At 40.5% G+C, this 25,721-nt stretch overlaps 1 protein-coding gene and 1 long non-coding RNA gene across 6 annotated transcripts in view; one reads left to right on the top strand and one right to left on the bottom strand.

Moving 5' to 3' along the window:
• The window catches only part of sdk2b (sidekick cell adhesion molecule 2b), a 414,280-nt gene that overhangs the window by 5,555 nt on the left and 383,004 nt on the right, over positions 1–25,721 (bottom strand). For 2 of the 5 annotated variants that reach the window (XM_024284902.2, XM_024284899.2), the window contains exons 36-44: positions 25,095–25,210; positions 24,790–24,976; positions 21,884–22,021; positions 21,359–21,568; positions 21,161–21,286; positions 19,025–19,189; positions 18,734–18,874; positions 14,977–15,136; positions 6,690–6,819 (exon numbers count right to left, since the gene is read on the bottom strand). In XM_024284902.2, coding sequence (XP_024140670.1) covers positions 6,690–6,819; positions 14,977–15,136; positions 18,734–18,874; positions 19,025–19,189; positions 21,161–21,286; positions 21,359–21,568; positions 21,884–22,021; positions 24,790–24,976; positions 25,095–25,210 — 1,373 coding nt within the window. The remainder of the gene's footprint in view (positions 1–6,689; positions 6,820–14,976; positions 15,137–18,733; positions 18,875–19,024; positions 19,190–21,160; positions 21,287–21,358; positions 21,569–21,883; positions 22,022–24,789; positions 24,977–25,094; positions 25,211–25,721) is intronic. The other 3 variants (XM_024284901.2, XM_024284903.2, XM_024284900.2) reach the window with 3 other exon arrangements.
• On the top strand, positions 4,159–7,508 carry LOC118600150. The gene is made up of 2 exons (XR_004949711.1): positions 4,159–6,389; positions 6,468–7,508. It is a non-coding gene; the product is annotated as an uncharacterized LOC118600150 (long non-coding RNA).

Genomic DNA, 25,721 nt, shown 5'->3' with positions numbered 1-25,721 from the left:
GACTGATAATTGGAGACAACCAAAAGCTTTTGAGGTAAAGGAAGCCCACGGATGTTGTTGTTGTTGAAATGCCAACCATCCATCTTCTTCCGCTCATCCTGGACCGGGTCGCGGAGGCAGCAGTCTAAACAAAGATGCCCAGACTTCCCTCTCCCCGGTCACTTCCTCCAGCTCCTCTGGAGAGACCCCAGGGTGTTCCCAGGCAAGCCAAGAGACATAGACTCTCCAGCTTGTCCTGGGTCTTCCCCGGGGCCTCCGCCCAGTGGGACATGCCCGGAAAACATCCCCAGGGAGGCGTCCAGGAGGCATCCAGACCAGATGCCCGAGCCAGGTCGACTGGCTCCTCTCTATTCCGAGCTCTCTCCAGGAAACCAAGCCTCTCACCCTATCGCTAAGGGAGCGACAAGCCACCCACTAGAAGAAACTAATTTCAGCCACTTATAGTCGGGATCTTGTTCTTACAGTCATGACCCAAAGCTCATGACTATAGGTGAGTATCGAAGATCGACCGGTAAATTGAGAGCTTTGCTTTCTGGCTCATCTCCCTCTTCACTATAGCGAACCGGTGCAGCAACCACAGAACAGCGGACACTGTTCCAATCCGGCTGTAGATCTCACGCTCTAATCTTCTCTCACTCGTGAACAAGATCCCAACATATTTAAAGTCCTCCAGCTGAGGCAGGAATACTCCACCCATCGAAAGAGTGCAAACTACCTTCAGAACCCCTTCATGAGTAGAAATATCATAGATCCAGATAAGTCGCCCTGATTCGCATCATAGGGCCCCTGTGACGCGAGGCCTGGGGTTTGGGCCGGGGCGCCTCCCATGGGTCCCAGTCGAGCAACGTGGGATCACTCTCCAGTGGTCCCACCACCCGAAGGAGAGCTCAGAAAGGGCCAATGCAATGTGGTTTGGGTGGCAGTCAAAGGCGAGTGCCTCGGTGGCTCAAACCCTGGTCATGGAATTTGGCTTTTGGGTCGTTGAAATGACTTGAGCTCATATAAGTCCCTTCCTGATTGAATCATTGACTGTATGAGAACTGGACCAAGTATGACATCATCCAAAGAAAATGGCTCCAACAAAATTAAGTCATTTCAATCACCATTTTTTTGCCACTATGTTGGAGCCAGACGATGTCAGTATGCAGCGATTTGTCCAAATGAGTCTGACTCAATGTTTCTATGCCAACCACTCCCGCCAATCAGGAGTGAACTTATTGGAATTCCACACCTCTAACGTTGGAAAGCGTTGTACACAAAATCTGTCAGTTTTGAAGCCCGTGGGTACTTCCTGTTTGGAACATGAGGGGGGAGGGGTCACTCAGTCAAGTTCTCTTATTCAGTCAACGGATTAAACCAATTTCATCTGCAGACTGACATGCATTTATCTCTTTTCTTATGACTATAGGGATGCATAGAAATTTCCAGTTAGGACTCCCCTCCCCCCTGAAACGGCCCCAATACTGCAGAGTGGGTCAGTCCTTTGTCCTCTAGTTATGGATTATCACAACAAGGACATGGGGAAACGGGGTACGATGGGGAGGGGTGGAGCGGTTGACGGTACTTTCATTGACGAAACCAACACAGCGGGGTCCCCAAAGACAATAACAGTATGTGTGGGGGTGCATAAGGGGGGTTGTGCACGTTTACAAAACATTTCAAATTTGCCCCACTCCAGAATATGTCGTCCCACAGTCAGTGAGGAGCAGAAAGATCAAGTTAAAAAAGAAGATTGAGAGTGAGACGAATTTCTTTCAGAAAAAAATGAATAATTGGAGCTTAAACATCCACAGAAAATATGTTGAAAGGAAAACAACAAAAGGAGGGGGAAGTGCAATTAATCCAGTAAACATATGCTGACAGCAAGATGAAAAAAACATGTTGGGATTAAGGTTTCACAAAAAGTAAAATAACAACTGATAAGTAAAATGGTATTGGAGTGGAGTACTTTACATAAAGAAAATGTTTAAATGGACCATTTTTGAATTTTTTTTAGCTTTATGTGTCATATTTGTTTGTTTATAACCTTAATACATGTTGTAGATATATAAACCGTTTTTAGAGTAGCGATAAAAAACACAGCAACTTAAACACACTGGTCACTGCACTAAATACAGAGCAGTGTTGTTGCTAATTCTGGGCTCTCCTCGGACACAAACGGGCCAGAACAGAAGAGCAGATTCTCTCAGTTCTCAGGTGTCTGCACAGGCTAGTTGTGGAGACATAGAAGGATTTCCTGCAGACTCATTTGCTTCATACTATCAATAAAAGTCAAATGGTTCCAGATTTTTCTTCTTTTCCAATGTCTCTCATTTTCTTTACGTTTTGTGTTGATTAGGGCTGGGTTGAAAAAAATCGATTAATCGATTTGAATCGATTGAAGCTTAATAGATCAATAATCGATTCACAAAAGATATAAATCAATTTAGCATGTTAAATATTTTTCCATTGCAATCCTTAGGGTTATAAAATATTTCCCCTGTCTGTGTGTGGATGTAATGGTCACTGACGGTCCTTTGATCAACTGTTTAGTAACTAACATAAACTGTATGATTCCAGGGTTATCCCGCGCCCTCCGTGCCACGCCCCTCCATTTGAGAAACATTGTGCCAAACTCAGATTTGGGAACGCAAAATCAAAGATACAGAGAGACATTCAAGGCAATGCATCATTTATGTCTCAAACTCAAAAATGTATTTTGAAAACAAACACTTTAATTTGCTACTTTGTTTTTAAAACTCAATATTTTGATGCGATTTAATCAATTCTGATTTCAAAACTCTGAGTTTTGCTCTTTATGGAGTGGGGCTAATATAATTTAGTGGGGAAAATATGGTAAATTTGGGAAAGAAGAGTGACTTGCTCACAAAAAAAGTAGAGTGTGGTGGTCACTACTCCAGCTTTTGTATCAGCACAACTATGATTCAGATTTCACTGGAGTTCAGCTAAAAACACACAAAAACTTGCATTAAAAAGTGAATTTTATTCATGCTCAGTTTTCCTTCATACTCATATGAAATCGTGTCAAAACAAAATAGTGATTCATGAATTGTGGCTGTAAAAACATTTCAAAGAGTTGAGTTTTAGCCAAAACAAGCTCCAGAAGCTGCTGAAACATGAAGAATGATGGGAAAAAAATAGATGAAGTAAAAAAAGGAAAGAAAACAGTGATCTGAGAAGGAAAGAAGAGATTCCCGATTCCTTAAAAGATCAGATTTTCATTAAACTTTCATTTATGGGTTCATTTTTGTGGATATTCATACAGAGAATAGTCCATCTGTGACTCAGAGAGGAGATCACCTTCAAAGATACGACCTTGTAAAAATAAGTGAAGAGAGGAAGAAAAAATTGTTAGCTTCCTCCAAATCTCCTCATGAAGAGAACTACAATAGTCAACTTATACCTGCTGAGAAGGGCTTGTAGGATTAAAGCGCACAGACGGCGCGGTGTCGTACAGATAGCTCCGAGCTATCCGCTCAATAAAACTTCAAAAGGCATTCCTGGACTCTTCCACAGCACCACTGGGGCGCTGATATGGTGAGCTGTCAGCGGCGGCGAGGAAAGCCCCCTGTGGGTGACAGCGAGGGCCCCCGTCTGTCAAAAGACAAAAACGTCCGCCCCCTTTCGTGGCGCGGCACGGCACCAGGCGGGTTATGCTTTCAGGCCGTGTTTGACAACACAAGCACGAAGGGCAGATACGGCAGACAGGCGCGGTGAAATAACCAAACGCTGTTTCGGGGGGGGGATGTTGGGAGCTACGAAAGGTCCTGTCTGGAGTAGTTCATTGTAGAGGGGGGTCATTTGATCTGGAAACAGGACTCTGCTCTCCTTATATGGATTGGAGGAGAGAGGAATGCATTTATTTAGAAGATTCTACAGAGGCCCTGAAGTGCAAAACAAACCACTCAGTGCAAAAAAAATGAAAAATAAAAAAATTAAAGATCAACACCAACAATAAAAAACGCAAAACAAATACTAAAAAACATCAAAACCAAAAACATGATTCCAAAACAATAAAGCAAAATAGAAAGTAATTTCTAGAAATCCAAATGAAATACTAAAAACACAAATTCCTCGTGTCCACAAACTGGTATGATCTAGTTTAGAACGGTTCAGGCAATTCAGGTGAGAGTTTCCACCCACAAACTATGTCCGAATTCCCACGCTAATCCCTAACTATTAAAAAAAACTATATAGTGCGGGACTTCCTAGATTTTCTGGATTTTAAAATTAGAACACCATGTGCACAACCTTTCTTTCGTTTTGCTAAACGCCGGATATGACGTCACCGAGTTCACACAGTGAACATCGAATCAATACAAACGTCTATTTCTAAGATCTAAGATCATTGGTGTCCCTCTCACTGGATTATCAGACATCTACGACTCCCGCCTCACCCGCAAAGCCATCAGGATCGCGGGTGACCCATCCCACCCATCCCAGAGCCACTTCAGCCTGCTGCCATCAGGGAGGAGACTGCAAAGTCTACGGGCCAGGACCAGCAGGCTCAGAGACAGTTTCCTCCACCAGGCCATCAGAAAGCTCAACTCCCTCCCAGCCCTCCCCTCTCTGCCCCCACCCCCTGCTGCTACAAGCTAAAGACAAAAGGAGAACATTCATGCCTGCATCTGAAGAACACTGCCACTTTAAACATAATTTATCTACATAGCCTTTGCACTACAATACTGAAAATTCTGTAAATTTTGTACATTATACTTTTATATTTACATTCTTCTTTTTTATTCTTAATATTATTATTATTATTACTGTAATTAGTGTTGCTGTTTGCACAAAGGGAGGAGAGAGGAAGAAATTTCATCTGTGCTTTGTATGCCCTGTACTCAGCATATTTGACAAATAAAAGCCTACTTGACTTGACTTGACTTGATTTGTGTTCTGATGATGAAAATGTGGATGGTTCATTAAAAAATTACATTCAAAGACGTTTTTTTCGCAAAAAAATGTTCGACCGCAATGCATTGTGGTCTAAATTCGCTAATGTAGTGAGCATTGATGCATGCTAGTTTTTTTGCAGACTTCTATAAAATTTCCAGTCCACCTGATTTTGGGATTGTAGATTAGGACAGCACTAGAAAGTGGCGAAAGGCATTATATAGTGCACCATATAATCAGAAGGGAAGGAATTCGGACATAGCCAAGTTGGACCGTCACACATGCAGGGTGAAGATAACAACAACAATAGAGGTCATCCAGTGGCTCATAACCAAAAGTCGTCACTCATTCAACGATGTCCCATAGTACCTACTTTTTCTGGTTCATCACATTGTTTCATTTTTTTTATATATCTGGAAAATTTACTGTTGTTTTCTGAAAAACCTTCAAATTTTTTTCTTCTTTTTTTGTTTCTGGAGTCTCTAAAACTTTATTTTTTATTACTTGTTTTGTTTTTATAATTTTTTTTCTTTAAATTTCCTTTACCATGAGGGATTTGTCGGTGTGGTTAGCACTTCAGTGCAGGGGGCGGAGCTATATCATTTTATATGGGGGGGGAAGGGCGCAGAAGACTTTGGAAGCAAAGTGGAAGGCAAGTCCAAAGACTTTTTTTTTTATTTAAAGTTATTGGTTTTGGTGGGGTAACACTTAAAGAAGCTTCTGTTGATGATTTCTTTATTTTTGTTAATAATTACACTAATATTGATTCAAACATTTTAGGGGGACAACGCTTTTTGGTGGAGGGGGCACCCCGAGCCCCCTGTAGCTCCGCCCCTGCTTCAGGGCCACCGTACAGTTCTCTGGGATAATTTGGAAAAGAGTTCCAAGGTTGAAACTCAAAGGCTAAAGTTTCAAACATGCTAATAAGATTGTTTTCACGCATTTGAATAAAACAATCAAGCTACTACAGAAAAGAAGAAGAAGAAAAAGAACGTAAAATGAGAAAAAGCTAGAAGTCGGGGTGGCAGGCATACAGATCAATACCAAGATAAAGAGACCAAAAAAAGCAGTTTATTGATTTCATTTTCCTACAGAGCAAAGAGTAGTTTTGCTCAGCACACAGCAGAAGCCACAAGTCAGACGTTTCAGCAGCGATTGTTAGTAATTTATCAGTCTTCAAGGCGTCTGCTTAGAAGGCCTTAGAAAAAAAGAATCCAACTCTTTGATTTCTAATTATACACAATGTCGGCACAGGCTGGCTCTGACACACAGGAGCAGAAAGCCAATACGTTCTGGTAGCTCTCCACAGGGATCACTCTGACCTGCTAACTGAAAGAAGAGTCGGATGGGCCGGCTGCCCAGAACCAGCATTTCTAAATATCCTGCTTTCTCTAAAATATCTTTTCTGGAGTGTGTCGGTTCAGTCTGGCATAACGAGAGCTGAGTGCAGCGGCCTGGATCTGGGCTGCACGTCTGTTAAGTGACATTCTCCACAGGTAAGTGCCCTGGCTCTAACCTGCTGTGCAGCCGCTGAGCAGAATCATTAATCTCTCATCTCTCTCTGTGTGCATTAGTCCGCCGCTGTCGTGGAAGCTCTGCAAGCGGGATGCGATCCGACGACTGACACGGGGAGGACAACGGGGAGAGACGCAGAATGCAAAAGGCGGGGAAGCTGCATTCCGGATTCAAAGGAGGGGTGCAGCACACAGACAAGCTCGAACGGGAAAACAAATGCTATATGCAGACAGGACCGAGATGTGGGAGGATGGAGGATGAGGCGAGTGTTGCTACTGCACCTGTGAGTCCGACTTCTCGGAGGGTTTTTCGGTCAGGCTGCTGCTCTCTGCGGGGATCAAGTCGTTGTACTTGGTGCTCAAGTCTTCGTCGGAGTAATGGAGACTGCCAGGACTCGGCCTGGGAGGAGACCTGGACAAACGACACCGGAAAAGTTGACATTTATTTAGTTAATGAAGACTATAATCAACTGACTATGACACCCTCTTATTGAGTAAATTCCTACTGTGCCCTGCAGGGGGAGTAAAAGCAGGTTAAGAAACAGCGCCGTTTGGTGGCGACCCAAGTCTGAATTGAATTGATTGGTTGGACTAGTGGTTTGAAAAAAAAAAACAAATGGAAGTTCCCTCAAGCAAACTGTACCATACCCCCTTCATACACCTCTATCACACAACAAACTGTGACAATCAACATGAATCAGCAGATTCTGCCTCATCAGCTTTGGATTGATATGCAACACTTTTCTAACGTAACATATTTCTCAGGCCCTATAGTCACATGTCCCGTTAATGATGGATAGAGGCTGTCCGTGGGCAAAAACAGAGCAAACCTGTATGGGGCACACTTCTAAGCCCCTAAGGAGAAAATGTTCATGCACTTTTTTTTCTATGGGTGTGCTGCGGGCGAGAGGTTGTAGCAATCTTTTGCTCTGAAAAATCTTTTGGTTTGAAATCGACAGGGTTCTCTCGGTTACGTAACTTGAGTGTTACTAGTAGTCTGGCGGCGTGGAAACACGAGAAAAGTTGGATGTGGAACTTTTCTTTGCAAAGGAATAAGTAATAAGCGCAAGGATGGAAAAACAAAAACTAAATAAATAAAAACAACAGTAGGCTACCAGAAGTCCTATTTAAAATGTATTGTAACAGGTAATTCCAACACACCGAGATCATTTGGATTATATTTATAACATTCATTAGTAGAGGCTGTTATCAGAGTTTGATGTTCGCTGAAAAATAATAGGATAAAGAAAAACTTAGAAGGCAGATTTTTTTTTTTCAGGGTCTTATAAAATGACAAAGCAGTTGAATTTTTGGACTATAGGTCACTCAGGAGTATAAGTCGCAGCTTCAAAAAAATGTGTACTAAAGATTTAAAAAAATGTATATACACACACACACACACACATATATATATATATATATATATATATATATACATCACGAGTACAAGTTACTCCACCATCCAATATATGGAAAAAACTGCGACTGTTATTCCGAAAATACAGTATACCACTGAGAAAAGTTTTTCAAAAAAAATAACTAATATATGAAAATGTATTATGATTTCATGTCCAGCCCTGCGACAGGCTGGCGACCTGTCCAGGGTGTACCCCGCCTTCGCCCTTCAGCAGCCGGGATAGGCTCCGGCACCCCCGCGACCCCGAAAGGGACGAAGCGGTCAAGAAAATGGATGGATGGATGGATGGATTTCATGTCCATATGCAATTATGACATGCCTTTTTTTAAATAAAAACTTTATTAAGATTTATTTAAGATTATTTAGTCAAAGACGCTACCTAAATGCATGTTGCTGCTGAATCTAAATACAAATTTTGACAGTTTTCCCAACTTGTTTTTTGTGAAAAACAAAATCAAAAAAGTCAAGTTTCAGGAATTCAATCTAAACCCCAGTAGTTGATCAAATTAGCCTCCCTTCTTATCTGCACCAGTGTAGTTGCAGCCCCGTTTAGATGAGAATCATGGGACGTTCATGAGGAGGCTGCACGCAGCCAGTGTGTCCTGGAAGAATAATTGGCCGCTTCAGTCCTCAGCGTGGGCTGTGGAATGTCAAACCACTTGGCTCCTGTGACTGAACTGCAAACAGACGTCTTGCACAGCTCAAGTCAGACTAAAGCAGGCAGTGGTCGCCACACAAGTGATGGCATGTGAACGGCACACGGCAGCGATCAAACATGTCACTCTTGTAGGCGTAATGTGATAAAGACACCCTTAGCGAGGGGAGAACAACTTCAAAGCACATATAAATATTGGGGGAAAAAAATGGCTTCAGAAATTATTTGCTCTCCTTAAGTCCACTGAATAAAACCTCTGCTCCGTATTTCTCCTAGTCCTTGGTTCTGCTAAACAAACAGGCATCTGTTTTCGCTGATTGCCGTTGGTTTGGCCGACTCCGCCGGGACTCCCGGTGACTTTCGGCCGCCAGTCCCTGCCAGTGGAGCCGCTGCGCCGCACACAGCGGCTTTTTATGCGCCCCAAACTGCATTTGCATAAGCCCTTTTCGGATGAATATATGCGGGAAGCATTTCAAAAATGATCTGATTAATTCAAGCGGTTCTCACAAGACGTCCTTCTTTGAGTGAATTGAGGGGGAAAAAATTGGAAAAGTCCACTGGGAAATTACCAAGAAAGCTGTAATTCAGTTATGTCTGATGATTTACATCAAACTAAAGTTAATTCACTTAACTTGAAACAAATCAAATATTAACTGCAGGGAGCTCTTTATGCACGACAGAGGCGTTTTTATAAGGAGATACAAAGGTCTTTGTTTCTCTATTATGCAAAACAAAAATCTGACATTGCTGGAAACTTCCAAAAGTGGAACATCAATTTTTAGGAAAATGTTGAAGGCAATGAAGGAAAAAAAAATATTAATGCACAGAAAACCAAAGAACCATATCTTTTTGTGCCACCTAATGGTCATTTAGTGAACTTTTTCATTTTAATGCCTGTTATAATCAGGAAGTCAATGATTCATGATGTCTTACACAGTGAAGAAAAACGTATGTTTTTGTGGCGTCTCATAAAATAACAAAGCAGTACATTTTTTTTGGACTATAAGGCCAAGTGGTTCCCATGTGGTGGACAGCGGAGCTTGCTACCTGGTTACAGCGGAGACTTCTAGCTTGCGACAGCGAAACTTGCTAGCTGGCGAAAGCTCCGCAAGCTTAAGCCAACATTGGGGCCACCACGGAAACTAAGAACAAACTGAATTGGGGCAAAATTTTTTGCCCACATATGGAGCCCACTTGGACTTGCTGGCTGGGAAGTCGTTTGGGAGTCTTAGGTACAGCAGCAAAAAAATGCATAGAAAAGAATTAAAAACAAAAAAAAAAAACGACTTATCTTTGGGAAGCGACTTAGGAAGAAGTGTTGGAAATAAAATGTGTAGATTTAAATGGCGGAAGCGTATAAGCTCACAAAAGTTTTAATAAATTAATCCATGACTCAAGCTAAACAAAACGATATTAACATATTAGGAATGTGGGCGTGGATAACAAAAAACCTCAGTTGCTAGGGTAATACAAAATTCTACGTTTGCAGATTCTTCAAAAAGTTACACAGATATGTTCATTACCCCTAAGCAGTCAAAAACAAAATGGTTGCCACAGAGATAAAACCAACAGAAAAGCCGCCATTTTGAAAAATAGTTTTGAGGTAGACGGGGTAGACTAGCAGCCGCTCAACCAGTGAGGCCTGAGGGCCACAACGCTGCTCACAACTCTAAATAGAAACTCCAAGTGTAGTTGATCAATCACATAGTAAACCCTGAAACTAAACTTTTTTAGAAAAAAAAGCCAAATCAAAATTAGGGAGACATACAATAAGACTGTAAAACTGTATAGATGTACTTGTAAGGACGTGAATGCATATTTTTATACTGGTGTCTTCAGTATTTGTTCTCTATTTTAACTTTTTTTTAAGAATGCTGTAAATAATTAATGCAATGTATATTTTTTTTTCCCAAAAGATGCAAACAAGTTGCACTTTTTTGCTAAATGTGACTCAATTTTTGACTAAAAGCACGTTTTTGGAAAAATATTTCTTAGAATGATCGAAGTTCCTTACTGAAAAAACATCAGAAAATGTCTGGAGAATCACACAATAAATGAATGACCAAAAAAGTACATAGAGCAGAGAAAGAAACCAAAAACCTTTCATATATTTAAATGTAAAATTCATTAACCCTACCTATTTTAAGAAAAATTATGTAATTAAAATACTCTAAAAAAGGGTAGAAAGATGTCAGTATTGCTCTCTCAGGTGAAGAAACCACAGATTGTTGCAACTGATGATGAAATAAACAACCTAAATACAAGTTTCGACATGACGAATTAGATGAACAAAACGGAAAAACACATACCTCATGGGCCGTATTCACCAAAAAAAAAGAAGAAAAAAAAAGCAAGACAATTTCTTCACAGTCATAACTGTTCTCCTCTTAATATCTTCTGCTATATGGAACTCCAAAAGTGGCATTACAACAACAATTTTCCTGTGAAACACAGTCTCAAACAAAGGTTACGCCCTCTCAGAAATGCACAAGAATAAAACACATAAATATATGTAAAAATTGTACATAACAAACCAATTTATTAGAAATGTTTTTATGTGGCAGTTAAAGTCAGGAAATTAAACTTTAACGTTGACCTCCTGACCCAGAAGTATCAGCCAGACCTTTCCAGTCATCTGGATCCTGTCTTTTGTCAGCTTCTAAAGTGAAAACTATTCAGCTTCTATGCTCCACAGATCTGGAACAGACTCCCAGAAAGCCTTAAATTAGCTGAAATAATTTAAAAACCCACCTGTGCTCAGCTGCACTGTTACTTTAGGCTTACTTTAAATTCAGTTTGTTTTGTGTCAATATTTCTTTTAAATGTTTTATGTAAAGCCCTTTGAATAGTCTTTGTAGACAAAATATGCGACAGAATTTAAACTTATTTTGCCTTACCTTATGAAAGTGTTTCAAATTTTAAGTTTTCCCCCTCGTCTTTGAGTTTGCAACTCAAGGTTGTATTGCATGATTTTTCTTTTATTGAATAAAAAATGACAAAAAAGTTTAAAAAAAATAAAAAACTAACTTTATACACACAGATGTACATTTTTTTTTTACTTTAAGTTAAACTACATTTTCTCAACTTAACTAAATATAGAAGAAATCCTTTTTTTTCCTGCTGGGCAAAAAGTTTTCATTATAAAGCATTTAGCAGCACTTTGGCCAGTATTGGTTTCTTTGACCAATAAATAAATAAAAACAACAATAATTAATATTTATAGGTCAGCTCTTAAGCCAGCTTTCTGAGTTCTGTGTTCAGAGTTTGCACTTGCACTACCTTAGAAATACCCTCACTAAATCAAGAAAGACAAATCTGCATTGATTTTTAAACTTTCAGCTCTGATTTATCAGAGCCAAACAAACAAAGCCACAGAGCAGAACTGCTACAGAGGGCCGGCTGGGGCTTCATGATAAACTGCTTCCGCAAAAAATACGGAGCAAGCTCGGCCCACTTCTGCCCCTCTAGCCTTGACTCTGGTGATTGAGGTGTAAATTATTTATCAGGTCCGTTCACTGGGATGGAGCAGGGTCCACTTAATCCTCTCACAGCAGACGTCAATCAGCAGCATGTCGGCTAAGAAGGGAGAGCTCCGTATCAAGCTCTCCTCATACCACAATCTCCCAAAGGGACTCATTACCATGTCAGCAATGTTCAAAAGCTTTGTCACTCAAGAGTGTTTAATATCATGTTAATCTACACGAGACCGCTTCACTGAGACCCGTTTAAACCTCGCAGCAGACTGTCAAAGTTGTTTTCCGTCTGCTAAGACTCCAGGATGATGCGGTGAGTCCTTCTGCCGTGATGATGACAGTTGTGAGAGTTTGGATGTCAGCGTGAAAGCTCATGAAGACTTCTTGGGTGTTGAAATGCTGTCAGTTATTGGGATTCCTTCTCAAAATTGTTGACACTAAAGTCAGGTTGAAGAAAATGTGTTTTTTTCTATAACATTTACGTCTTTATCCATTCTTCAACGTTTTTTTTCGTTCAAGGTGATGCTAAATTAAATTGAGTCCTAGATTTAATAATACGTTGAAATTTGCAACATGGCGTGAAGGAGTAAAATGTTACATAGATGACGAGATTAAAGTATTATTATTTTATTTAATTTTTTTTTTTTGGTGTCCACTATCAGAAATTAAGGGACGAAGCGTTGTAGCTCATCGGACGGTTCACGCCTACGTGCTGTCCATTATTTTCTGATAGTGGACATCTCGAAGAACCCTTACTTAAAAGGTGTCTTTTAAGTTTTTAATTTTTTCTTGGGGTTATAGTTTCATCTTTGTGATAAGTTAAGTGTTTTATGTAATCATAACTTATCAAACATAGTTTTAGCAAAACCAAATTCCAAAAGAGCATTAATATACAAGAAGAAGACACAGAAAAAACAGAACTTTATCAGTTTTGCTTAGAGGTTTAGAAAACTCACCATTATAACGAAGAGATCTGCAGTCAAGAGCTTTGACTTTATTAAGACTTCATAAAACTGAACTTTGTAAGCAACTCTATCTGCATAATCTGCACCTTCGTCCAAACTGGCATTTGCCGCCCGATATCGCTCTGAATCAGCCTGAACACGTTGGATTAAGAACGTTTGATTTCTTATGAGTGCGGGGCTGAGGGCTTCATCTGCTCTGCTGTGCTCTGAGACCAAAGATCAAGATGAGCCATTGATCTGCAATCGAAAGCTCAGGTGTCTGGATTTGGGTTTCTCTTCTGTGCTCCGAGTTCAAAGAGTGCCGATTCTTGCGAGTACATCTGTGCATTCTTGCGTCCACAGCCTCCCCTCCCCCTCCCAATTCAAGTCAGAAATGCTGCCTGGAAGTCTCTCAAAGACATTGGTTTGCTTTGATCTGTCCTCGAAGTCGCACTCACACGCGGACTCGGACACACGGAACGTCACGCTGCACCTGACTCCTCCAAACCCTGCGTTTTCTCCCAGATTGTATTTCCATCTGAAATAAAGCCCCCGCTGACAAACCTTTCAGCTGCCCTCCACAACATGACAGCAGCTGTTTCCAGATCCAAACGCCTTCCAATAAACCTATTCCAGGCACGCAGTCCGATTTGGACCCTGAAGTCTTAGTTGCACAGGTGTCAGTCAGACATGTTTTTAACAAGGTCTCAGGACCAATGAAGGCAGGACTCACAGGCACTCATTAGAAGAAAAGCTGTTTATGTCCAGGAAGATTGTCATTTCCACAGAGCTGAAAGACGCCCAGGGCATTTTTCTGAGGAGAAATTAATCATTTCATATGGATATTTGTGTGAACGGGAGCACCATTCACCTTATTGAAGCCTTTCAGTTCATCTGAATGGGTTTCAACGTGTGTGCTTTCAGGTTCATCGACAGTTCTGTTGTCTATCAGGACATGCGTAATTCATTTTTTCTCTTTAAATATATCTAGCAGTTTTTTACCCATTGAAAGTGAAAGGAAAAGCTTTAACTCTTTAAGGGTGAGAAGTTTCTGCCCTTAAGCAAAAAATAACCTTTAAGGTTCTCACAGATGTTTGCATTTTAGATAAATTATTTAGCTTCATCTTAGCAAAAGTGTCATTTAAATATATTGTATTTTTTGTGTTTGTAAACTTTACGGTTTTAACGCAATTTATGCAATTTTTTTTAGCCTCATTGAAATTAATGGGAATTTTTCAAATTTGTGAAATTTTATGCAAATTATGCAAAACATTCAGTATGTTCAGGAAATGTATGCATGTATTTTTGGCACAGTTACATCTCACACAAATTTTGAAATACTCTGCAAAAAAAAAAAAAAAAACAGGGCAATGTAATAGTCAATGGAAGCTCAGCTAATGTCTTCCTTTCTATGTAACTTACTTTTTTTGATTGTAAGTTACTGCGGAGAATAAGGTGCAGCAGCCAAAAAAATACAAAAACATAATAATAAAGGAAACTCATATACAAGTCGCACTTTTGCGAGAAATTAAATTAGCAAAATACAGACCCAAAAACAGACATTTCATCTTAAGAGGCAAATCATAATAACGGAATAGATAACAATAATAGACTGAATATATGGGCTCTTCACTCCCGTAACACACTGATGCTAACATAGCTTCATGAAAACTCTTTAAATCACTGAATCTGTTGAATTCTTCAGCTATAAGACTAAGCACCACTTCTTCTTCTTCTGTGGTGCTGTCAGGAGTAAATACAATACTTGAAAACATTAATTTGATACTTTTTAACTACAAAAAATAAAACCGTTCAAAAGACCCCAAATAGCAGGGGTGAATGTGAAAAACTGTTATGTCCTTTAGATTTTTTTGCTTTTATTGCTTAAAAGAAAAAGCTCCAGTAAAGAAAAAAAAATCTAGGTAAAAATAATTCCAAAAAATGTTAGGATTTGCTTAGTTTCTTTAGCAAGTTCTGCATTTCTTGAAAGTTTTCTCAAACATTTCAACTTTCTGAATTTCCTTTGGTGCTTTAATCTCCTCACATCTTCAGCGTTCACACATGTATTTTTTCCGCTCACCTGGTGTAGACGCCGTTCTTGCGGCAGAAGGAGTTTTTCACAGACAGCCGTCGGTTGTTGAGCTCCAGGGCGGGGAAGCGTCCCTCGTCCAGGCTGACCATGTCTCCGTGGGTCAGAGCGTTGCAGTTGGAGTTGTTACCTGAACACACGCACAGAGACACTGTGTGACCACAGGCCGGATAAACAGGTAGAATCGATCAGTCACGGCACAAATTAAAAGAAACTAAATGATCACATTTAATGCAGCCGGTTAGGCGACTATTTATTTTATTTTTAATGCAAAACTAAGACCTTTAGGCAAAAATCTTTATGTTTTTATTAGGAAAAAGTGGATTTTTAATCATGTCAACTTCAGAATGAACAGTTTTTGCCATCTAAGCAACATTCAGTCAAGTCCAAGCAAACATTCCAGCATCAATATTTCAGGCTGAAAGCAATAATTCATTAAATGAGAGGCTTACAAGTTTCTTTCCAAAAGTTGGATGAAAAGATCAATATAACAAAGTATCCAGCAGGAATCCGCAGTTTCTTTAGCTTAGCTCACCCGAGGGAGCAGCTGGCTTCCTTAAATGTGGATTTTCTCTCCTTCACAGTAAAAAGTCTTGTTGGAGATTTCCAGCCTTTGTTAAATGATCTAACTTCTATCTGGATGTGGCGTCCCATCGAGTACATGGCTACATTGATTTTTGACGTCTGTCTCTTCTGTATGGCTGTGCTTAAAACTGCAGAGGCATTCCCTAAAGTTTTAAGGAGGAATTTAAGGTTTTTCCTAAAACCATTATGGATTTCACTAGACTCCTCCATGACCTTTTTACCCCAACCACTAACGTCAGACTAAGTCTTAGTCATACCTGCCGTTAAGGATGGATACGTCTATCTGCTGGTGAAAAAATTTATTTCAAGATCGTAGACCGCTCATGCAGGCATGCCGGTGATAGGCTGTAGTGGGTAATTGAGGGCGAATGGTGAGATGCCGTATGGATTTTTCATTCTTTCAACCTCCTCAAATCCTACGTACCAAGTGATAAATACGGTGGCCGAGACCCGCCATTGTCGCAAAAAATAAATGAAAATAGGTGTGCAAGCACAAAAACAAGCTCTGCAAATGAAAAAAAAAGCTGCAAATAAAACGAAAAGAAAAAACAATTATGCAAATAAAAAAGCACAACGGAAGCCGATAATGATGGATGATTTGTGCCAATGCATGAAGCGGAACATTTTAGCCGACAGTTAGCCGTTTCCACTCGGATATGTTTTTGTTCCAGGCTCTCATACCTGTTGTTAGCTGTGGAGTGAGACCCAGCGATGGTACATGGAACTGTGTTGCTGCTTATTGGAGTAAAGCTAAAGAACTGGATTCTCCGGGGTTTCTCCACGTTAGCTCTTGTCTCTCTTTCTCGGTTATAATTTCCAGAAACGATTCGATTCACAAGAGCCTGAATCGATTCCAATTTTTCAGATTCTTTCGATTCTTCAATTCAATTCAATTTCATTTTAAGTTTACAAATTTATATACATTTGTTTAGAAATACATTAAACATTTACTATTTAATTTGAATATATATTTATGTTAATCTGATACAGTTCACATACTATAAAATGTATTAGTAAAATAATGAGATTGTTAATATCATACAGTGTTACATGGATTCTCTAAAGGAGAAGTTCTAACAAAAATGTTCATTAACATTGTAAACATTGTTCTGTTTCTCCTGGCGGGACCGGAGTTTGGCCACTAGATGGCGACCATGCTACAGAAGTACACTTTATTCAAGAAGAAGACAACAGTATGAGGGGTAAAAACAACGCTTTAGATCACAAATAGTTACTTTAAAAGTATTTCCTTAAAAGAATTTGAAAAAAATTAATGCCTGTAAGTAAATATGTAGATGTTCAGATTTAGTCAGCAATGTATTTTTTTGGTTAAACTGAACATTAGCATTAGCCGTCCTATGGGAAATTCTATTGAACATTAGCATCAAGCTAGCGGACTTTAGCTTTATGTGCTAAATCGATTTATATATTTTGTGAATCGATTATTGATCTATTAAGCTAAAATCGATTCAAATAGATTTTTTCAACCCAGTCCTAATCTGTACTGAACTGAAATATAACAGTTGCATTATTTGGCACAAATGGATTAAAACAAAAATAAATACTTTTTTAAATTTTCGTTAAATTCTTCTTCCACTTTTGTGTTGCCCTTCTAGACAAGCTTGGTTCCACTTTCCAAATAAACTTGTCTGATTCAAACTCGAGGTGTAATTTGAACATTTGGCATTTGAATGTGACATTATTAAATATTAAGTATCAGACAGAGAGTGACACACACGGTCGATTCGTGCTGTGAGGTGTTCCATCGATGTGTTTAAAAACACAAAAACAATCTGGAATGTTGATGCTGGCCTGCTGTCTCCATCGAGGACGCTTCAGGTCAATTGCTGATTATGAAAACACGGAAAAAAGAAATTGGCGCTTGATGAGGCCAGTCGCCTGGGCCGGATTCCTGGAGTGGGTTATGCAGACTTTTAAGAGGAGTCTTTGTGTTGGACTGAGAAGAAATCTCTTGTTTTTCCTCTTTCAGTCAGAAAGATGTGCAGTGACCCACACCGACCCCTCCGCGCCCCTCCTTTCCCTGTCCGGTTGCTAAAGAGCCGCAGAAAAAAAAAGTGCTGAGCTGAAGGAAATCGCAGCTGATGTCACAGTTGCACTGAATGACTGCCCCCCCGCTCGCACCTCTTCCTGCTTTCCAGCTCCAGTCAATGTTCACATTCATTCAGAAGCAGAGAAGGGTATGAAAAGATCAAAAATATGTAAAAAGTAAAAAAAAAAAAAAAATGCAGAAAATACGTAATTTGAAGGGTTCACGTTTCTTTACAGCATTCACACTATAGTGATTCTCCTTCTGCACGCAAAAACTAAATCACACTTTCAACTATTTCAGAAATCTTAGTATTAAAAAGTTCAGAATGTTCAGAACATTACTGCTTGTACCTTTAGTATTCATAAACTTCAGAGTTTTTCAAATATTGAGAAAATATGCCCCATAGAAAATAAATGGCAAATCCTTCAAAAACTTCTGTGTACTTTGAAACTAGCAAACTTCTGCAAACTTTCACCTAGAGACAACATTTAAGTTTTAATATGTTCAGCAACTATTATGTTTCTTAAGGCAATTTGGAGTTTAGCTTTATTTAAGCAACATGCAAGCTGTTTTTGGTGAATTTAGACAAAATGCTAAAATATTAGCAAGGCTAATTTGGAGTATAGCTAATATTTTGGCATTATGGTAGCTGATTTGGCAAAATTATAATTTTTTTCAATTTTTTAGGCTAATTTGGAGCTTAGCTAATAATTTAACAATATGCTAGCTATTTTCCATTTTTAAATTAGTTTTTTTTTATTTAGCTAATATTTTAGCAATCTTTTGGGTTCAGTTTTTTTAGCTAGCAATTGGTTTTAGCATTTTTAGCTACCTATCAGTTTATCGCAGGTAATGCCATATATCTGATTAAATATAGGGTCTGTGTCAAGAAGCTTGTATTGATGACTTCTTTGTCAATTATGACAGAAATATTGACTCAGAAATTGGAGGCCAGCTGCCCCCTCTTGTCCCCCCATAGCTCCACCACTGACAGCCCTTTATAAGGAAGTATTTAAAAAGTGAAAATCAATGAAACAGATTTTAAAAAAAAGTTATGTGATTTTGGGTCTATGCCATAGTCTGGTTGCAAACTCTAAACAAATATACACTCACCTGATTCTGTCTTTTTGGCATACTTTTTGCTCTGTCCCCTGATGATGAGGATGAACACCAGCAGCAGGATAAAAATGAGGCCCACCAGCGCCACCACCACCAAGAACCACCACTCCTCATAGAAAGGAGCCACTTTTTGTGCTGGATTGGAAACACAGAAAATTGAAATTCATGCTTGTTAGGGAACATGTAGCCACCCTTCTGTGAAGTCTAAAAGACCTAAGGAAATTTAATTAAAGTAAATGGAATTCCGTCGTCTCAGTTCCATTAGCAAAATACTTGAAAGCTCACCAGATATGGAGGGAGAAGGTAGACTCGGAGAGCCGTAGCCATAGTCGTTCACTGCGATTACCCGGAAGTCGTAGCTGACGCCTTGTTTGAGTATGTCCATGTTGAATGTGTGCGATGTTGCATCCTTAGGGATATCCTTGATTAAGATATCCCACAAACCCTCATCTGTAATGAGATTTCAATAATTTTGTTGAGACGGAAGCAATTACTTGAGCACTCAACCATTTGTCACATTTTTTGTGTCTTTTCTATAAAACACCTGTCTGGCTTGTAGCTCCTGGGGGATTGGATAATTCCTTCAAGCATTACACAATCCATCAGCTTCATGGGCTCTCGTAAAACTTTTACAGCAAGTAAATCAACAACATAAACGGAGGCGCAGGCGTTTTTCAAATGAAAACCATTTGAAGCCTTGGAGCTGGCGATGGAAAATTCTGCCTGAAACTATTTTTCACACATCGCCGCTTGAAACTATTGATGTAAATCTGACACTTGTAAGTGGTTCCAAAAGCATAAACAAGCCTCCTGAAATTGCGGACTGTGCTGCAGAACTTCTTTTGCCAAGACATTCTCACTCCCAATTCGTCATACTTATGGTTCAAGCCCCATCCGCAACACTTTTTGACATGTTGGTTGTCCCCAACTTGTCGTTTTTCTACGTACTGGCTGTTGCCATTAAATCACTGGTTCCTGACACACGGACGCAGTATCAGACACGGGTACCAGACGTGGTAACGGATGAGGAACTGGTACAGAGGTACCGACACCAGGTAACCTGGGATTTCTCACCCTAACTTGGTACCAGTTCCGGTCCCAGTAGCCTAACCCAGTACTGATACCCTCACCCGATACATCTAACCCTAACTTGCTACCAGTTCCGCAGACCCTCAGGACCATACCGCACTGATACCATAACCCATTGCCCTAACCCGGTACGGTACCTCTAACCCAAACTTGTTACCAGTTCCGCGGAACCTTGGGACCAGATCGATACTGGGACCCTAACTGAGTACTGGTGCCTTAGGATTAGAGATACCGTTTAGTACCGGGCCACAGGCACTAATCAGGGGTCCCCAACCAGGGGTCATCAGAGGTCCCCAACCCTCGGGACCGGACCGTTACTGGTACCCAAACCCAGTACCAGTACCTCTAACCTTAACCTGGTACCCTACCCCTAAATCTTAGAGTTAGCAATAACAATAGCGGAACCCTAACCTAGTTAGAGAAACCGGTACCAGTTTTGCGGACCCCTGAGACCGGGCCAATACTGGTATCCTAACCCAGCACTGGTACCCAAACCCGGTACCGGTGCCTCTAACCCTAACCTGGTATCCTTACCCAGTATCTTAGGGTTAGAGATACCTGTACTGGTTCCATAACCTGGCATCTTAGGGTTAGAGGCGTGGGTATCTCTCTAACCCTAACTCAGTACCAGTTTTGCAGACCCTTGGGACCGGACTGGCACTGGTACTCTAACCCTGTATTTTAGGATTAGAGGTACCTGTACCAGGTTGGGGTTAGAGTCCCGAGGGTTGGGGACCCCTGATTAACAAATATGGCCAGGTATCAAACGGCCCTTGGACCAGTACTGGTTCACAGCTTGAAGGTTGGGGACCCCTGACCTAATGAGAACAGCCAGCATGTCAAAAAATGACAAGTTGGAGAAACCCAAAACATCAAAAAGTGACGCAGAGGAGGCCTGAACCATGCATCCATATATGACGAGTTGGGAGTGAGTGTGCGTTGATTCTATGGTTAAAAACAGAGAGATTGAATCTGTAGACAGATGCATACTGATAACAATCGTCGTTATTGTTCCATCAGAAAACTGTTGTATGTATCGTCATCCAGAGTCATATTGCGTCTCTTCAGCACAAGAATCTCTTCTATCTTTGCACTTGGAAGCGGTAAAACACACCCTTCCCAATGAGACAACCAACATCCATCCCTCTTTTAGTTGATTCGTTAGTCAAATAAGAAATGGGATGTCGACCATCTTAGTGGCAACATCCAAATTAATAACCCAATAAAGATTCTTTGATGTTGACATTTTAGACCACTTTTCTGAATGAAACCATCACTACAGTTACAATGAGGCATGTTTTGCTGATAGGGGAGATCATCAAAGGATCCTACCTGAGGGTCTGGCCTCAATGACATAACGTGAAATCGGTGCACGGCCTGGATCACCACTGGCCCAATGAATCGTCAAGGCGGAGCTGTAGCGTGTGATAAAAGGCTCTCCGGGGGGACCTGGGGCCCCTAAAAAGATGAATAAAAATATGTAAGAAATAAATTGTACATATTTGAAGAAAAAGACTGAACTGCAACTACCTTCCCCTGGTCCTGTGGTGATGTTGGCCTCCACCTCAGGGCCGTACATAAAGGTCTTGGCCCGGATACGGAAGTGATACGTGACGCCATCTGCCAAGTCTCTGAGCTTCAACCATAGGGGTCCGCTCCCCTTCACGTCCACTGTCACAGTCTTACTGACGCCTGGGGGGGAGGGGGAGTGAAGACAGTCGGCACAGGCCACTGAAGACTCTAGACAAACACACCACATTCAAAGCAGATCTTACATAGGCAAGGCATTGTCACACACACAGTGATGGGGTTAGTAGAAGAAAATACAAGTGCACTGTTGTCTATGTAGCCATATGTTCTTGCGCGTAAAAGCATTATATATTCAAGAAGTTGCATGAGTCTTGGTGAAGATCATTACAGAAGAAAAAGACATAATGCAAGGTGTTGGTTCAGTAGATGTGCTATGCACAGCTTTAAATGTATCCTCTAGTGCGCATAAAAGAAAGCAGGCAATCTGTGCAGATATCATTTGGAATGGTAGAGTTCAGGAATTACCATCTACGGGTGTTAGGGGTTCGTAGATCAGACGGTAGCCCTCAATGATGCCGTTTGGGAAGGTGGGTTCACCCCAGGAGACATTAACCGAGGTGGTGGTCAGCTCACTGAAGTGAATGAAACTTGGAGCACTTGGAGCTGCAATGGAAGAGTTCAAAACACACATAAACAATAACCTAAACCGATTTAAGACGCACTCCGATCATCTTTAGATCTATTAACCCTTGTGCTATCTTATGGGGTCCAGATGGTCTCACTCCCAACCTCAACATACTTAAGACAGCATAAGGGTAACAGACTCGGAACTGGCACTGAGTTAGGGTTAGAGGTACTGGTACCAAGGAACCTCTAACAAAGCCTCTAAAGAAGCCTCTAACCCTAACTCGGTACCAGTTGCGGTACCGGTACCCTAACCCGGTAATGGTATCCTAACATCTAACCCTAACTCGGTACCAGTTCCGCAGACCCTCAGGATCGGACTGATACTGGTACCCTAACCCAGTACTGGTTCGCTGACCCGGTACAGATAACCTAGCCCGATACCTCTAGCCCAAACCCGGAACCTTATGGCTAAAGATCCCGTTTGGTACCAAGCCACAGACGCTAATCAGGGGTCAACAACCAGGGGTCCGAAACCCTCCGGAACCGGACCAGTACTGATACCAAAACCCTGTACCGGTACCTCTAACCTTAACTGGGAACCCAAACCCGGTATCGTAGGGTTAGAGATACTGCTACCAGTACCCGGTATCTTGTGGGGTCTAGATGACCCCAGCCTTATAAGTGATATCCCTCCCATGATAAATGTGGACAAAGATGGATAGGATTTATGTCTGCCATAGATACCAGTGAAAATAAAAAATAATTGGAAAAAAAAGTTCCACGCAATCTCTTAAGGGGTCCAGATGACTCCACTCCCAACGTCAAAATACCTAGGATACCACAAGAGCTACAAGTGTTCCCAGTAGTCTCAATTATAATTATGCAGTTTTTAGCCAAAATTTTAAAACTTGTGTCATTTTCTAGAACATAATTTCTGTAAAGGGGAAGGAGTTCATTAGAAATTTGTGCTCCTACTAGCTAACAGCCAACACCCCCAACCTAACATTACCAGTGCAACAAAAATTGACCAATATTGGAGCTATACAGCCAGACAGTCTGGAGCCAGATACCACCTGAGATGAGAAAAGTGATGTTCATGGTGGAGGCATCAGAATGGAGCAGAGTAGAAAGCTTGTGACCTGCTGATTGTTTATTTTATGTGACAACTACAAGATTTTTCTATAAGAATTTTTTCGTCTGCTTCTGATTCACAATGATTTTAATAAAGAAAAAAAGATCTTAATTTACTTTTTACATGTCATCCATCATGAAAAAAATTGTGTAAAACATTTTAAATACACCAAAAAAACAACTTTCATAGGACCTCTGAAGAAAATTGTGTTTTCTTGTTTGTTTGCTTATTTTAGCTAAATGACCCATTGTCATTGTGCTCCACCAATATCACTATTTAAGCTGGTGAGGACTAACCAGTGTTGGAAAGTGGTATATAAGTTAAACGTCCGATGAAAATCCTGCTTTTGGTGTTTTTATTGCATTTTTCTGATAATGGAACACACATTTTAAGAAAATTAAGATTAAAATGTAATTTCTGTGTATTTCTTTTCTTCAATTTTTCAAATTATATGGATATGGAGCAGACAAAAAATGGCTTTTGAAAAAGTTTCCTGCATCCACTTGTAGACGACAAAAATTCACGTACTTCCTTGTTTTCCTCGTCCAAGCTCAAAAGTGAATGGCGTGATAGCGCAAATATAGCTTAGGGGGGAAGGGGCTGTTAGTTAGCGGAGAAAAGTGTAAACAAAGGGATGATGGGAACTGAGGGCTGGCTTACTTCCGGCCTACAACTCATCAGTGACTTTTTGACAAAATCCTGTGGAAACTATGTCCTAGAAAAATAACACAGGTTTTAGATTTTGGCTAAAAACGGCATAATCTTATTTAGAAGACCACTGAGAACACTTTTACAGGTGATCAAAACCACATAATTCTATTTATATTCCTCCACAAATTAATTATGCAAGATTATAGAACCTTTTGATCATGGAAAGCACATAAAATATTCAATTAAAGGCATAAACAACACAAACGAGAGAAGACGCTTGAACACTCATGTTTTGGTTTTGCGAATGTTTTTTGACTCATTTCCCTTCAGCAAAGACTCCATGTGCAGGTTTGAACAGCTCCTAACCGCAACTCTAGAGCCACAGAAGCGAAAGTGTCGAGGCAGCAGCTTTTGCAACAAAAGCTGGAAGAGGGTGTCGACGGACTGAGCAGCATCGATCGGGTCAGCTCCACAATTTTGCTAAGAAACAAGAAGGTTAAATGGATGGACTCCACCAACAAATACTGTCCGGCTGCAGGTCGCGGGAATTCACAGACACGGTGAGCGGCCCCAGATCCTATTACAGCAGGCTGGGCTTGTGATTGCAACAAAGTTTGCCCTGTTGACTTTAAACTTGTTGAGCAGAGGTTGTGACTCTGGCCAAAGACAAAGCCTCTCTGTCTCGTGAAAAGATGGGATTGCTGTCTCCCTGTTGCTGTTCTCTCCTCGCCTTTCCAGCTTGTCATCTGCTTCCTTGTCACACCACAGTGACCTCCAAAGATAACTAAGAGGCTGCGAACACCATCTGATTTTTCCTTGTCTACAATATAGCACCAAATTAACTTCTTTTACAGGGGCAAAAATACAGTTCTGACATGTTTGGAGATGGGAATAAAAGCACAACGTCCCATGAGTGGGAGAAAACACACAAAAAAAGGTCGCTGAGAAGTAGAGAAAACACACAATTTAATTAACCATTCTGAACGACATCCTCAGATTTTCACCGTTTGTTTTGACTTACCCGCCTGCTGAGTGCGTCCTCTCGTTGGCGAGCTGCGAGGTCCGTCCCCTGCAGCATTGAAGGCCGCCACACTAATCATGTAGTTGGTGTAGCCAGTCAGGTTCTTCAGCTTCACTCCCGCCTCAGGCATGAAAAGAGTTCGGAGGCGCTCTGTCACATTTTTACGCTGGAACTCCCAAAAGTAAATCTGTAAAGGAAGAAGGGCAGGCATGACTGGACAGCAAAGTCTGTCCACGGAGGTAAAAAAGAAAACAAAAAAAGGAGGCACTTTATCCTGGGATAATCATTTAATGTGTCAAACTGACCTTGTATCCTTGGATGTCCCCATTCTGTGCATTTACAGGTGGAGGGTCCCAGGTCACATCCAACTGGGTGGCCGTTGCAGACTGAATGGCGACGTTTTGCGGCGGGGCTGTAGGGACTGTCACAACCAATTCATAAGTTCAAAAATGATTTTAAACCATTTATCTCATTTTTGATGTAACAAAGGGTGACTAACTGCAAGAAAAAACTACATGTCTACTAGTAAGGTGCTAAATCAGTATATTTAAAGGCTTCAAAGATATTCTGCGGTATACCCCAAGGCTCTATCATAGATCCCTTGATATTTTCATTAGTTATAATGAAAAAAAATGCTGATGATAAATGAATAATAAAATACATCAAAATTTGTAAACTGTTTTTGAGACATGAAAGAAACATAAACATGTGAAATATAAATATTTAATTTACCGGTATTCAAAAGTTGAATACATTAAAAGTTGTTTTTCACATAAAAAAATATATAATTTAGTTAAACTTAATTTGAAATGTAACCCTGTCATATACCTTCTATACAAGGTTCAAGGTTTTTTATTTGCCATATATGCAACATCGTACATTGAAACATATTGGAATTCTTGTGCAAGTCTTTCAGAGACACTTTTTGAGTT

Source organism: Oryzias melastigma, linkage group LG19, assembly GCF_002922805.2.
Source record: "Oryzias melastigma strain HK-1 linkage group LG19, ASM292280v2, whole genome shotgun sequence".
In the NCBI taxonomy this organism is placed as follows: domain Eukaryota; kingdom Metazoa; phylum Chordata; class Actinopteri; order Beloniformes; family Adrianichthyidae; genus Oryzias; species Oryzias melastigma.
Note: the sequence above shows the minus strand (reverse complement) of the source record. Positions and strands in the feature narration are given on the sequence as shown.